The sequence below is a fragment of the Theropithecus gelada genome, chromosome 7a (assembly GCF_003255815.1).
Source record: "Theropithecus gelada isolate Dixy chromosome 7a, Tgel_1.0, whole genome shotgun sequence".
In the NCBI taxonomy this organism is placed as follows: Eukaryota; Metazoa; Chordata; class Mammalia; order Primates; family Cercopithecidae; genus Theropithecus; species Theropithecus gelada.
Genome location: NC_037674.1, coordinates 42,051,390 through 42,067,388, shown reverse-complemented (window position 1 = coordinate 42,067,388; position 15,999 = coordinate 42,051,390). Strand labels below are relative to the sequence as shown.

General features: G+C 41.8%; 1 protein-coding gene across 4 annotated transcripts in view; it reads right to left on the bottom strand.

Moving 5' to 3' along the window:
* Positions 1 to 15,999, bottom strand: part of ZWILCH (zwilch kinetochore protein) — a 47,064-nt gene that overhangs the window by 3,729 nt on the left and 27,336 nt on the right. For all 4 annotated transcript variants that reach the window (XM_025390089.1, XM_025390090.1, XM_025390091.1 and 1 more), the window contains 5 exons: positions 13,161 to 13,317; positions 12,620 to 12,648; positions 8,634 to 8,770; positions 7,089 to 7,184; positions 4,205 to 4,317 (listed from right to left, as the gene is read on the bottom strand). In XM_025390089.1, coding sequence (XP_025245874.1) covers positions 4,205 to 4,317; positions 7,089 to 7,184; positions 8,634 to 8,770; positions 12,620 to 12,648; positions 13,161 to 13,317 — 532 coding nt within the window. The remainder of the gene's footprint in view (positions 1 to 4,204; positions 4,318 to 7,088; positions 7,185 to 8,633; positions 8,771 to 12,619; positions 12,649 to 13,160; positions 13,318 to 15,999) is intronic.

Genomic DNA, 15,999 nt, shown 5'->3' with positions numbered 1-15,999 from the left:
GCCTGGGATTACAGGAACCCACCACCACACCTGGTCAATTTTTTCTATTTTTAGTAGAGACAGGGTTTCACCATGTTGGCCAGGCTGGTCATGAACTCCTGACCACATGTTTTCTTCTTTAAAAGACATGTTTCTTCTTTAAATTCTTTAAAGAATACATGTTTCTTCTTTAAAAAACAATAGATGTAGATAGAATGTTTCTTTTTGGTTGGTGATTCTAAGCCACAGTTGCACAATGGAATCACCTGAAGAACGTTAGGAATTACTCCTGTCCCAGCTGTACTTCCAGAGATTCTGATATACTTGGTATGAGCAACAGAACTTTTTTTTTTTTTTTTTTTTTTTTTTGAGACAGTGTCTTGCTCTGTTACACAGTCTGGAGTGCAGTAGCACAACCTCAGTTCACTGCAGCCTCAAACTCCTAGGCTCAACTAATCCTCCCACCTCAGCCTCCCAAGTAGCTAGGACTACAGGCACATGCCACCACACGCAGCTAATTTTTGTATTTTTTGTACAGATCGGGTCCCACTGTGTTAACCAGGCTGGTGTTGAACTCTTAGCCTCAAAGTGATCCTCCCACCTTAGCCTCCCAAAGTGTTAGGATTACAAATTGTGAGCCACTGCACCTAGCTTAGGCAATAGAACCTTAAAAGCTCCACAGATGATTCTAATGTTCAGTCCAAACTGGTAATCATCTCTGTAATCACCATTCCACATCTCATGGCTAAAGCTGGGTTGTATCCTTCTAGATCTTTTTCTAAGTCCCCGTCTCCATGTTTTTGCTACCGTAAGCAATACCACAAATTAACAATCTTGTTCATAGGTCTGTTTGCACATGTCTGATTATATGTGTGTAAAAAATTCCTACTGATGAAACTGCTAGGCCAAAGAATGTATGTATATATGTATGCATTTATTTTTTGAGATGGAGTCTTGGTCTGCCACGCAGGCTGAAGTGCAATGGCAGGATCTTGGCTCATTGCAACCTCCCCCTCCCAGGTTCTAGCAATTCTTCTACCTCAGCATCCCGAGTAGCTGGGATTACAGGCACACACCACCATGCCCAGCTATTCTTTTACAATTTTGATGGGTACCATCTTCCACAGAAGCTGTACAACTTTACATTCCAACCAGAAATGTGTGAGAGTGATTGCGTATTTTCCCATACCCACGCCAGCACTGACACCAAACTTTTTGATCTTTGCTAATATGGAAAAGGTATTTATATAATATAAATTTGCATTTCTCTTATTATAGGTGAGGTTGAGCATGTGTTTTTTTTTTTTACCTTTTTTTTTTATTTTTATTTTTTGAGATGGAGTCTCACCCTGTTGCCTAAGCTGGAGTGCAATGGCACGATCTCGGCTCACTACAACCTCCGTCTCCTGGGTTCAAGCGATTCTCCTGCCTCAGCCTCCCAAGTAGCTGTGATTAGAGGCATGTGCCACCATGCCCAGCTGATGTTTTGTATCTTTAGTAGAGATGGGGTTTCACCATGTTGGTCAGACTGGTCTCAAACTCCTGACCTCGTGATCCGCCCTCCTCGGCCTCCCAAAGTACTGGGATTACAGGCGTGAACCACCACACCCAGCCATTCTTTTATATTTTTTAGAGATGGAATCTCGCTATGTTGCTCAGGCTAGCCTTGAACTCTTGGGCTCAAGTGTAGCTGGGAGTACAAGCGAGCACATCTTATTTTTAAAAAGACACTTGAATTTCCTTTTGGTACACAGTTTACCTTATCCATCTTTCTACTGAGTTATTAATATTTCTCTTACTGAAACATATCCCCTTTTCTGAACATGGGTTGCCAATTTCTTTTTTTTGAGACAAAGTCTTCTTCTGTCACCCAGGCTAGAGTGCAGTGGTGTGATCTTGGCTCACAGCAACCTCCACCTCCCAGGTTCAAGTGATTTTCCTACCTCAGTCTCCCGAATTGCTGGGACTACAGGCATGTGCCACCACGCTGGGCTAATTTTGTGTATTTTTAGTAGAGACGGGGTTTCACCATGTTATCCAGGATGGTCTCGATCTCCTAACCTCATGATCCGCTTGCCTCGGCCTTCCAAAGTGCTGGGATTACAGGCGTGAGCACCTGCGCCTGGCCTTTTTTGTATTTTTTTAGTAGAGACAGGGTTTCACCATGCTGGCCAGACTAGTCTCAAATTCCTGACCTTGTGATCTGCCCACCTTGGCCTCCCAAAGTGCTGGGATTACAGGCGTGAGCCACAGTGCCCAGCCTGGGCTACAAATTTCTTTTCCTAGTTTATAATTTGTCTGTTTTGCCTCTGATATGTTTTGCCATGCAGAAATTTTTCTATTTTTACAGCTGATTCTCAGTCTTTTATCACTTACAGGGTTTATATCACACTTAAAAAAAACATAGCACAATTTTAACTGACAGCTCTCGAAAAATTCAGTTTGGTTATGACTTTTACAGTTCAACTACATGAACAGAGCCTCTAACTGACAGAAATTTCCGTTATACCTAAATAAAAATATACTTGGGAGGGCAGGAGCACAAACATTTTCTGGAAAAATTTTTTGCAAATTATCAATCAGTAAAATAAAACTATTTGTATTCCCAGCAGTGTAGGCCTTTGTAATCTAATTAACAGATTCTGTCTGAAAACTGTCAGATTTGTTTTCAAATAATCCTTACATATTTAAATGAAGGCATTTAAGACCTATATGAATAAGAGACAACAGCACCTTATAACTCACGTGCATAAAGATAGGAGTTTGAAAGGTACTTCCTGAAGCAGGAAGACTTGGTAGGCTAGCTAATTACACAAAGGGCTAAAAGACATTCTTTGCCTAATATGGACCATCTGTGATAGAATACTAGCAATCTCAACCCTTATTTCCACCATGGAGAAGATACTATGGCAGAAATACCATCATCGTTTCAACCAGTGCCCAAAAGTGTCAAGTATGAATCAGCATTTCCATCTTACAACCTATTTTTACTCCTATGTCCACATTGCTTGATCTCTTTTAGTAAAAGTTCCTCTATACAAGATAAGGAGAAAAAGCATTCTTTTGTGATTATAATACACTAAATGTTTCTGGGTATTACAGTTTTATAAAAATCATGATAGTTCTGTGTGCGTGTGCGTGTGCGTGTGGCTGTGTGGTGTGTTTCTGAGACAGGGTTTCACTCTGTTGCCCCGGCTAAACTGCAGTGGTGCGATCGGCTCACTGCAACCTCCACTTCCTGGGTTCATGTGATTCTTCAGCCTCAGCCTCCTGAGTAGCTGTAACTACAGGAACAAGTCACCAACACCCGGTTAATTTTTGTATTTTCTTTTTGTAGAGGTGGGGTTTCTCCATGTTGCCCAGGCTGGTCTCTAATTCCTGAGCTCAAAGTGATCCACCCGCCTCAGCCTCCCAAAGTGCTGGGATTACAGGCTTGAACCACCAGGCCAAGCAGTTTTCTTTTTTAAAGAATATGTTTTACACTTAGAGTTCAGGAAAATTACTTAAAACTGGACCCAGGCCGGGAGTGGCGGCTCACACCTGTAATCCCAGCATTTTGGGAGGCCAAGGCAGGTGGATCATGAGGTCAGGAGTTTGAGACCAGCCTGGCCAATATGGTAAAACCCGTCTCTACTAAAGACATAAAATATTAGCTGGGTGTGGTAGCGGGTACCTGTAATCCCAGCTACTTGGGAGGCTGAGGCAGGAAAATCACTTGAACCCAGGAGGCAGAGGTTGCAGTGAGCCAAGATCACACTATTGCACTCCAGCCTGGGCAACAGGGCAAGACTTCATCTCAAAAAAAAAAGAAAAAAAAACTGGGCACACAAGAGCTATAATAACAATCCATTCCAGTAAGATTTATTTTCTTTTTCTTTTTTTGGAGGCAGAGTCTTACTCTGTCGCCCAGGCTGGAGTACAGTGGCACGATCTCAGCTCACTGCAACCTCCACCTCCTGCGTTCAAGGAATTCTTGTACCTTAGTCACCTGAGTAGTTGGGACGATAGGCACATGCAACCATGCCTGGCTAATTTTTTGCATTTTTAGTAGAGATGGGGTTTCACCATGTTGGCCAGGCTGGTCTCAAATTCCTGAGCTCAGACAATCTGCCCGCCCCGGCCTCCCAAAGTGCTGGGATTACAGGTGTGAGCCACTGTGCCCAGCCAGACTTAGTTTATTTTCTATTGGAATTATTTATCTGAACAGATTATAAACCATCTTTACCAGGTTTGTGAAAATTCAGATGGTCTACGGGTGAGCTGTCACTCAGTTGCCAAACTGTCTTAATCTTCTTTTGACCACTATATATTTCCACTCTCCATTTCTGTGGCTTCTCACTAAGGAAAGAATAAAACAACAAAAGAAAAATTGTCAAAAACAGTAATTTTCTTCCTTCCCTCTAAAGCCATTTAGTGAAGTCCTCAAGTGATAAGCACTGAGGACAAAGAGGTAAATGGGTCACAATTCTCGCCCTTGAGGTATATAGTCAAGAGAGGGAGAAAAACAAGAATAAAAGTAACAGTTTGGAAAAAAAAAATGCTACAAGAGAGAAATACTAGGTATGTTAGGGGAAAACAGAAGACAGGAATATAACTCAGATTGGGGATTGCAGAGTTGGAAAGAATCCTCAGAGGCTGTAATGTATGAGCTGAGTATGAAATAACAAGGAGTTAGTCAGGCAGATAAGGTCCAGGATGAAGGAATGAAGCATGAGTAGGCACCGAGGGTTAAAAGAGAAGAATGTCTGAAGAAATGCAGTAACAGAGCATCCCTGTGATAGGAGCCATTTAAACAGGAGGAAGTCCTGGTAGGATCTGAACTTTTAGGAAGATCATTTTGGCAATGACATAGAAAAGATAACAGAGGCAGAGAGCACAGTTAGGAAAAAGGGTTTTACCACAGTCCAGGTATGAAATGATTCGGATGTGAAACAAAGTTATGATGATGTGAAGATGTAGAGAAGGGGACAAATTCTAGAGTTACCAAGGTCTAGACTCAGTAATCTTTTTTTTTTTTTTTTTGAGACAGGATCTTGCTCTGTCACCCAGGCTGCAGGGCAGTGGCGTGATCACAGTTCACTACAGCCTCGACCTCCAGGCCTCAGGCAATCCTCCCACCTCAGCCTCCCTAGTAGCTGGGACTACAAGTGCATGCCACCATGCCTGGCTAATTTTTATACTTTTTTGTAGAGATAGGGTTTCACCATGTTGCCCAGGCTGTCGGTAACCATTTAAAGGAATGAGGAATGAGTGGAGGATAAGCACTAGCTTTATGTTTTGGGCATTAGGTAGAGATTAATGATGGTCATTTGAGAGACGAAGTATGGGAGGAGGAAAAAGCACTGAGAAAGAGATGAGGTGTTTGGCTTGACAGTTTGAACTGCTACTTCAATAAGCTGGGGATTCTCAGCTAATAAGCTTTTAGAAAAATGGGTCTGAAGCTCAGAGAAGCTGGAGGTGTGAGTTATGAATTATCGTTCGCCTAGATGAGTTGAAGCCTTGAGAATAAATGCAATCACCAAGGGAAGATAGGAAGTAATAAGAAAAGAAGGCAGAAGGTAGAGTCCTGGTGAAAAGCAGCAGAGGAAGAACAACTTGAAAAGAGAACTCTTCTCAGCCTTTCAGGTGGGCCAGAGAGGTAGAAATCAAATGAAGACAGATGCTATGTCACAGAAACTAAGGAGACAGGTTCAAGAAAGCAATAGTGCTAAATGCCAAACAGCCTTATAAGTGCTTACTGAAGTAGGCCGGGTGTGGTGGCTCACACCTGTAATCCCAGTACTTTATGAGGCCATGGTGGGCGGATTACGACGTCAGGAGTTAAGAGACCAGCCCGGCCAACACAGTGAAACCCCGTCTCTACTAAAAATACAAAAATTAGCCAGGTGTGGTGGCAGGTGCCTGTAATCCCAGCTACTTCAGAGGCTGAGGCAGGAGAATCACTTGAAACCAGAAGGCGGTGGTTGCAGTGAGCTGAGATTGCGCCACTGCACTCTAGCCTGGGCAACAAGAGCAAAACTCTCCCTCAAACAAACAAACAAAAAAAGTGCTTACTGAAGTAGGAAGAATTGGTGGGCCAACCAATTACACAAGGTGCTAGATAGAAAATAATCTTTTACTGAAATGCATCCACTGGCTTTGACAATTAGAAGGCCATTGGTGACCTTTGCCAGAGCAATTTCAGGGGGAATGATAGGAGTTTGACTAAGAACAAACTAAATAGAGTGGCTGTAGTATGAGAGAAATTTCAAGTATATCATATGCTGAGAGAAGAGTCAGGGAGACCCTCACTGGAGGTAACCTCAGTGTCCATGTGGATGAACAATCTATCATCTCAGTCTCACCATACTTTCTCTAATCCCAAACCCTTCTCTCACTCCCACAGTTATACCCTGGACCCTATTATCACTATCCTGGCCATTTTTCTCCTCATCTGTCATTTCCTTTCGGGCTATACTTTCCACTCTTCTCTGAAGGAATAACAAATACAGAGAAAAATGAAAGACTAGAGGCCCAACGGTCTAGAGAGAGGTCTGAGAGAAGGAAGAGGGAGAACTCTGTCAGACTATGGTCACAGATGATTAAGGTTTCAGAGGTGACAAAGCTCTGGGTCATGAGGTCCCTACTGAATGTGAACACTGAAATCTTGCCTGGGATCATGGCTGGTATTGTTATTATCGAGACGGAGTTTCGCTTTTGTTGCCCAGGCTGGAATGCAACGGCATGATCTCGGCTCACTGCAACCTCCGCACCCTAGGTTTAAGTGATTCTCCTGCCTCAGCCTCCCAAGTAGCTGGGATTACAGGTGCATGTCACCACACCTGGCTAATTTTTGTATTTTTAGGAGAGATGGGGTTTCACCATGTTGGCCAGGCTGGTCTCGAACTCCTGACCTCAGGGGATCCACCTGCCTCAGCCTCCGAGGCAATGCTGGGATTACAGGCGTGAGCCACCACGCCCAGCTATTATTATTTGTTAATACAGACAGGGTCTCATTATGTTGCCCAGGTTGGTCTTGAACTCCTGAGCTCAAGTTATCCTCCCACCTCAGCCTCCCACAGTGCTAGGATTACCAGCATGAGCCACCACACCTAGCCAAAACTGCTTACCTTTGATATAAGTTCTTTACAGCAGTTGGTCTGACTGGCAGCTGAAAAATGTGTTGCTCATCAAGAGGATTTTGTTTGTAATATTTTATGCAGATCCTGAAAAAACAAAATTGAACCTCCTTTGGAAAAAAGAGCCATTTGAGATAATGGTTTTCTAGTAGTCGAAAGCTCGTAAGGGAAACATTTTATTGAGTACTACTAACTAAAACATCAGGGAATACTTTTAGAGCCACAAAAGTAAACAAACAAAACAACCCCCCAAACCAAACTTAATGTTTTTTTCTTTGAAAACAAATCTCATTCACTTTTTAAAAATTAATAGACATATTTCTCATAAATATAAAATATATTTGAGGCCAAAGGCTTCATGGGGAGAGAGGTTACAGAAAGAGAAAAACAATACAAAAAAGAGGCAGAAGAGAAACAAAAGTACAGCTTCCATGGTTTTCAGAGTCCAAGGAATTACAGTTAACTCATTCATTCCAATGATCTATAATGGGCAAAAAAAAAAAAAAAAACCTTTGAGATTCTATAAACAATAACAATTTCAAACTTGCCCCTCTACAACTGAGGCAAATTCTAATTTTTTCTTTTTTTTTTTGAGGTGGAGTCTCACCCTGCCGCCCAGGCTGGAGTGCAGTGGCGCGATCTTGGCTCACTGCAACCTCCGCCTCCCGGGTTCAAGCAATTCTCCTGCCCCGGCCTCCCGAGTAGCTGGGATTACAGGCGCATGCCACCATGCTCAGATAATTTTTTGTATTTTTAGTAGAGATGGGGTTTCACCATGTTGGCCAGGCTGGTCTCGAGCTCCTGACCTCGTGATCCACCCATCTAGGCCTCCCAAAGTGCTGGGATTATAGGCGTGAGCTACCGCGCCCAGCTGGCAAATTCTAATTTTGGAAAATGTAATGGTACATTTCCTTCCAGAGGGAAAAGAAACCCAGTCCTTCCACTGGACAGTTTATTTCCTAATTTGAGGCCTCAAATACACATAAGATACCAGCAGTCTGTGTCTGAGAATTATTCCAAATAACCTCTAGTCAAACTAATTGGAATCTTAAATTACAGCAGTCTCTACAATTGCAGCAGGGCTACTGACAGAGGTCTAGTAATCTATTTGATTCCATTATTATCATTTAGTTGGCTGGCAAGGCTATTTTGACCCAAATTGACAGGGGTATAAAGAAGAGAAGGAACTAGTGTTTATTAAGCACCTATTAAGTGTCAGGTATGTTATACACATTACATAATTTCATCCTTCCAACAAATACATGAGGTTATTAGATCCTTTTTACAGATGAGGAAACAGGATTCAGTGATGGAAACTGCCTAAGGAAGTTAGGAAGTGATGCAGCCAATGTCAAATCTGATTCCTTTTGAATCCAAAGCCTTTCCTGCCTATGGCACTGACTTAGTCTCATGCTACTATAAAGACAGGATGAAGAGGTTCTATCCTAATTGGTAATAAAAACTGCACATATTTAGGCTGCAACTATTTCAAAAGAAATACACTTATATATAAGTAAAGAATACAGATATACTTACTGTGTTAATGAAAAGAGGAGTTCATGTTGAGATTTAATGAAAGGCATGCAACTGACTAATATTTCTAGAATATGGTGGAGCTTTTGGACACGATAAACCTGTTCTTGTATATCTACTGATGGAGCAATAAAGTATTCCTGGAATGAAAAAATATAAGCAAAATAGAGATTTAAAGCACTAGTATAACCTTTGTAAAGAATATACATATGCCTGCTACACCTAAATTTGGATGCTTGATAATAGGGATTTAAAAAAAAAAAAGACAAAAAGCAGCTAGATAGAATTTCCCACCTTTCAATACTATTATTCAAAATAAATTACAGTCATGCACAATATAACTGTGTTTGAGTCAACAATGGATCACACATATTATAGTGGACTTTTTTATTTTATTTTATTTTGTTTTTTGAGACAGGGTCTCACTCTGCCACCTAGGTTGGAGTGCCATGGTGTGATCTTGGCTCACTGCAACCTCCACCTCCCGGATTCAAGTGATTCTCCCGCCTTAGCCTCCTGAGTAGCTGGGATCACAGGCGTGCACCACCATACCCAGTTAATTTTTGTATTTTTACTAGAGACGGGAATTCACCATGTTGGCCAGGCTGGTCTCGAACTCCTGACCTCAAGTGATCTGCCCACTTCGGCCTCCCAAAGTGCTGGGATTACAGGCATGAGCCACTGCGCCCAGCCTACAGTGGTCTTATAAGATCACAATAGAAATGAAAAATCCCTCTCGCCTAGTAGTGACTTTGTAGCTGTAATGGAGTGCAATGCATTATTCCCTTGTTTGCTGTGATATTGGTATGAACAAAACTATTCCTCAAAAAGAGCCTCAGGCAGATGTTTCAGGAGGTATTCCAGAAGGCACTGTTCTCATAGGTGGTAACAGTTCCATGTGTGTTCTTGCTCCTGGAGAGCTTCCAGTGGGACAAGATGTGGAGGCGGAAGACAGTGATACTAATGATCCTGACCCTGTGTAGGCCTAGGCTAATATGTGTGTCTATGTCTTAGTTTTTTTTTTTTTTTTTTTTTTTTTTGAGACGGAGTCTCGCTCTGCCACCCAGGCTGGAGTGCAGTGGCCGGATCTCAGCTCACTGCAAGCTCCGCCTCCCGGGTTCACGCCATTCTCCTGTCTCAGCCTCCCGAGTAGTTGGGACTACAGGCGCCCGCCACTGCGCCCGGCTAGTTTTTTTGTAGTTTTTAGTAGAGACGGGGTTTCACCGTGTTAGCCAGGATGGTCTCGATCTCCTGACCTCGTGATCCGCCCGTCTCGGCCTCCCAAAGTGCTGGGATTACAGGCTTGAGCCACCGCGCCCGGCCTGTCTTAGTTTTTAACAAATAAATTTAAAACATAAAAAAAGTTAAAAATAGAAAAAAGCTCATAGAATAAGAATACAAAGAAAAAATATTTTTGTATACCTATACAATGTGTTTCTGTTTTAAGTGTTATTATAAAAAAATCAAAAGTTTAGAAAAATTTAAAAGTTTATAATGTAAAAAAGTTATAGTAAGTTATGGTTAATTTTTTATTGAAGAAACAAATTTTTAAATAAATTTGGTGTAGCCTAAGTGCACAGTGTTTATAGTCTACAGTAGAGTACAACAATGTTCTACACCTTCACATTCACTCACCACTCACTCACTGACTCACCCAGAGCAACTTCCAGTCCTGCAAGCTCCATTCATGGTAAGTGCCCTGTACAGGTATCCACGTTTTTATCTTTTATACGTTATTTTTACTGTACCCCTTCTATGTTTAGATACACAAATACCATTATGTTACAACTACCTACAGTATTCAGTACAAAAATATGCTGTACAGGCCAGGTGCGGTGGCTCAAGCCTGTAATCCCAGCACTTTGGGAGGCCGAGACGGGTGGATCACGAGGTCAGGAGATCGAGACCATCCTGGCTAACACGGTGAAACCCCATCTCTACTAAAAAATACAAAAAACTAGCCGGGCGAAGTGGCAGGCGCCTGTAGTCCCAGCTACTCGGGAGGCTGAGGCAGGAGAATGGCTAAACCCGGGAGGCGGAGCTTGCAGTGAGCTGAGATCCGGCCACTGCACTCCAGCCTGGGTGACAGAGTGACACTCCATCTCAAAAAAAAAAAAAAAAAAAATGCTGTACAGGTTTATAGTCTAGGTGTGCAGTAGGTTATACCATCTAAGTTTGTTTATGCCACTCCCTGAAATTTGAACAATAAAGAAATCACTTAATGACACATTTAAAAAAATAATGACACATTTCTCAGAATGTATCCCCATCATTAAGTGAAGCATGACTGTATATACAGATACAGTTGTCCATTGGTATCCATGGAGGATTGGTACCAGGATCCCCCTCGTATACCAAAATCCATGGATACTCAAGTCCCTTATATAAAATAGTATAATATTTGCATATAACCTATGCACACCCTCCCGTATACTTTAAATCACTTCTTTTTTTTTTTTTTTTTTTGAGACGGAGTCTCACTGTGCCTCCCAGGCTGGAGTGCAGTGGCGCGAGCTCGGCTCACTGCAAGCTCCGCCCCCCGGGTTCACGCCATTCTCCCGCCTCAGCCTCCCGAGTAGCTGGGACTACAGGCGCCCGCTACCGCGCCCGGCTAGGTTTTTGTATTTTTAGTAGAGACGGGGTTTCACCATGTTAGCCAGGATAGTCTCGATCTCCTGACCTTGTGATCCACCCGCCTCGGCCTCCCAAAGTGCTGGGATTACAGGCTTGAGCCACCGCGCCCGGCCTAAATCACTTCTATATTACTTCACTTCTAGATTACTTGTAATGCCTAATACAACGTAGATCCACATAAATAGTTGTTACACTTACTGTTTAGAGAATGACCAAAAAAAAAAAAAAGAGAATAATGACAAGAAGTCCACACATACTCAGTACAGACATAATCATCCCTTTTCTTGAGACAGGGTCTTGCTCTGTCACCAACACTGGAGTGCAGATAGACAAAAAAGTAGCCCATGATCACAGCTCACTGCAGCTTCAACTTCCCCCGCTCAAGTGAGCTTCCTACCTCAGCCTCCCAAAGTAGCTGGGATCACAGGCACAGACAACCATGCCTGGCTAAGTTTTTTATTTTTGTAGAGATGGAATCTCCCCATGTTACCCGGGCTGATCTCACACTCCTGGGCTCAAGTGATCCTCCCAAAGTGTTGGGATTACAGGTGGGAGCCACTGTGCCCAGCCTATTTTCTTTTTTTAAACGTTTTCAATCTGCAGTTGGTTGAATCCATGGATGCAGAACCCATAGACATGGAGGAACAAATGTGTGTGTATGTATATGTAGTTTTTGTTAGAACATGTTTCCACTAAAAATATATACCCTTAATAAAATGTTTAAAATTTGAATAGTAAAAATTAAACCTCAGAAGGATCCAGTTGAGTATATTTTGCACAACAGATACAGCTAGTTTTTCTATCTTGTATTTTCATGAGAGAAATGATAAACAAATTGATACCATAAATTCATTTTCAAAAGGATCTTCCAATGAACGTCAAAGATCATTACAGACAGTACAGTCAACCTTCTAAAGTTTCTAAATGGGCTAGGAAAATACAACAAAGTTCATAATGATGACCCTGAAGCCCAGAAGTATATATTAAAGATTATATATTTTTTGGAAAATAAACTTTCAAGTGTAATATAAATGGATAAGAAGAATATAAAACAAACATTGCTTTACAGAACCTATCAAAGAAAGGCATTCCCTAACCATTCTAAATAGATGAGATGTGTGGTAGTACATTGGCTTGAGTAGGATTATCACAAATTTATAGACAGTGAGAAATGACATTGAATGGGCTACTTTTTTGTCTATCTTACTACGCAGTAATAATTAAGGGCACTGACTTTTCTTATTTATCTGTTTCCTAGGATCTAGGAGAGTGGCTGGCATATTATTGGCAGTTAATAACTACACACAGAGTGACTGAATAAAAGAAAAACCAATTTTAGAATTAAAAAAACTCACCAAATGATTCAAAGATGCAAGTTCCTGACCTATTAAGAAAAAACACATACATGCAAAAACACTTCAGGTATTTTCTATTACATGTTAAGGAATCTATACATCCTATATGAAAGAGACTGTCAAGCTAAGTAGTTCCTCACAAAAGGCCAAGTTTTCTGTTATATTATACCATAAATAGATACTAATACTTATTCTAAAAATGATCACAGCTTCTTCCTCATAAAAACCACCAAGTGTGGAGTATTAAAACAGCCTCTCAAAAAAGGAACGTTTTATTTACAATACTAACTTCATAGAACCTCAAATGTTTGAACCAAAAACAAATAAATTATCAAGAACTATGGATATAATGAATTTGCTATCTTTATTGGGGGGAAACTAAGGCCCAGAGATGGGAAATGCTCATCTCATAGTGAACCAGGTACGAAGTCAGGAAGGACTACAGATGATGAGGGGCAAGCAGAGAGAGAAAATCTGAGAGTATCTGTGAGTGGTAACTGTGATGTGTTTTTTAATTTTTTGAGCCAGGAAAGAGACTTACCTATGAAAAAACTGATATAATCTTTCTTTAGTTTGTCCAAACCAATTTCCAAAAGCATTTGAACTGGAGTAGTCCCACTGAGAGAAACTGTGTCCATGGTTCCATGATAAGACTGATGAATGAGCTTACTTAGTAAACTGTTACTTCCACTATGGAGCTAGAAATCAAGGAAATTTTATAAAACCATGAATAAATACATACACAAACCCAGCAAGCAAAAAAGAAGCAAATTACAGTAGCTGCAAGCTAAAAATTATAAGCTTGCATTCTTAGTCTCCTAAGACTATAAACTGTTTGAACAAAACCCCCCAAGTTATGAACGTCAGTTTTTTTTTTTTTTTTTGTGAGACAGTCTTGCTCTGTCGCCCAGGCTGGAGTGCAGTGGCACGATCTTGGCTTACAGCAACCTCCGCCTCTTGGGTTCAAGCTATTCTCCTGCTTTAGCCTCCTGAGTAGCTGGGCTTACAGGAGCATGCCACCACGCCTGGCTAATTTTTGTATTTTTAGTAGAGATGGGGTTTCACCATGTTGGCCAGGCTGGTCTCAAACTCCTGACCTCATGATCCGCCCGCCTCGGCCTCCCAAAGTGCTGGGATTACAGGGGTAAGCCACGGCGCCCAGCCTGAATGTCAGTTTTTAAAATTCCATTCCTGGGACTAGGCGCAGCGGCTCACACCTGTAATTCCAGCACTTGGGAGGCTAGGAAGGGCAGATCACTTGAGGTCAGGAGTTTGAGACCAGCCTGGACAACATAGTGAAACCCCATCTCTAATAAAAATACAAAATTGGCCGGGCATGGTGGCTCACACCTGTAATCCCAACACTTTGGGAGGCCGAGGCAGGCGGATCATGAGGTCAGGAGATTGAGACCATCTGGCTACCTCGGTGAAACCCTGTCTCTACTAAACACAAAACATTAGCCAGGTGTGGTGGTATGCACCTGTAGCCCCAGCTACTGGGGCGAATCGTTTGAACCCGGGAGGGCAGAGGTTGCAGTGAGCCGAGATTGCGCCACTGCACTCCAGCCTGGACAACAGAGTGAGACTCTGTCTCAAATAATAATAATAATAATAATAATAATAATAATATATATATTTTAAAAATTAACTGGGCATGGTAGGGAGCGCCTATAGTCCCAGCTTGGGAGGCTGAGGCAGGAGAATAGCTTGAGCCTGACAGGCAGAGACTGCAGTGAGCTGAGATTACACCACTGCACTCTAGCCTGGGCAACAGAGCAAGACTCTGGCTCAAAAAAATAAAAATAAATAATAAATAAATAAATAAATAAATACTTAAAAAAAATAGGCCGGGCCTGGTGGCTCACACCTGTAATCCCAGTAGTTTGGGAGGCCGAGGCAGGCAGATCACGAGGTCAGGAGATCGAGACCATCCTGGCTAACACAGTGAAACCCTGTCTCTACTAAAAAATAGAATAAATTAGCCAGTCATGGTAGCGGGTGCCTGTAGTCCCAGCTACTCGGGAGGCTGAGGCAGGAGAATGGCATGAACCTGGGAGGCGGAGCTTGCAGTGAGCCAAGATTGTGCCACTGCACTCCAGCCTGGGCAATAGAGTGAGACTCCATCTCAAAAACTAAATAAAATAAAATAAAATAAAATAAATAAAATAAAATACCATTCCTATCTCATTTGATTAAGTTCAAAGCAACTAAGAAGGGTTTAAACTTATCATCCCCAGATACAATTCCACCAAAGAGAAGCCAGAGTTGTTCCTTTGAAATTTTACAACTAGGCCGGGCGCGGTGGCTCACGCCTGTAATCCCAGCACTTTGGGAGGCCGAGACGGGCGGATCACAAGGTCAGGAGATCGAGACCACGGTGAAACCCCATCTCTACTAAAAATACAAAAAATTAGCCGGGCGTGGTTGCGGGCGCCTGTAGTCCCAGCTACTCGGGAGGCTGAGGCAGGAGAATGGCGTGAACCCGGGAGGCGGAGCTTGCAGTGAGCCGAGATCGAGCCATTGCCATCCAGCCTGGGCGACAGAGCGAGACTCCATCTCAAAAAAAAAAAAAAAAAAAAAAAAGAAATTTTACAACTAGGAATTCTCTTCTCCTGCCTGGCTGATTTAAGTGCTATTGGGCATCTTTTCCACAACTGAACATCTTCATCTACACCACAAATCTGTTGCTGCAGTAAAACAAACTCCCTCAATGGTCCATGCATGTTCATAAGGAACTCCTCATTGGCTACAATATCCAACATACGAACCTGATAATTTGTAAATTAAAAAGAGCTGTGAATTTACAATTTAATATGTGTTCCAAATGTTAATTCATTTTAGGTACATATAAAATATCTGTCATTTTCGCACTACTTTCTATTTCTCTACTTTAATTTTCATCATAATCTTTGCAAGGTCTTTTTACAATATATACATAAATAGTTTCACTTTGTTTGCACTCAGTACATGGTAAGGTTATACTTGTAAACATCTCATGAACACAGAAACTCTCAAGAGAAAAATTCAATGGCTAAAACTAAAATGTCTAGAATCACTAATACCCAATTAAGCAGAGCTTGCACGCCTTTACTCTGGAATGTACCTTTGTTCACACGTATAAAAGTTTATAACTTTTATAATTATGAATTGGCAGTCATATTATCTAAAGTAATTCCTATTAAAAATCTTTTTGTTTTTAACTTTTTACCTAGATTTTTCTTGACTATAAAAGTAGCACAAATTCATTGTGGAAAATTCATAAAGTAGATATAACACAGTTGGAAAAAATCTTTTTTTTTTTGAGGCAGAGTCTTACTCTGTTGCTCAGGCTGGAGTGGAGTGGTGCAATCTCAGCTCACTGCAACCTCCGCCTCCTAGGT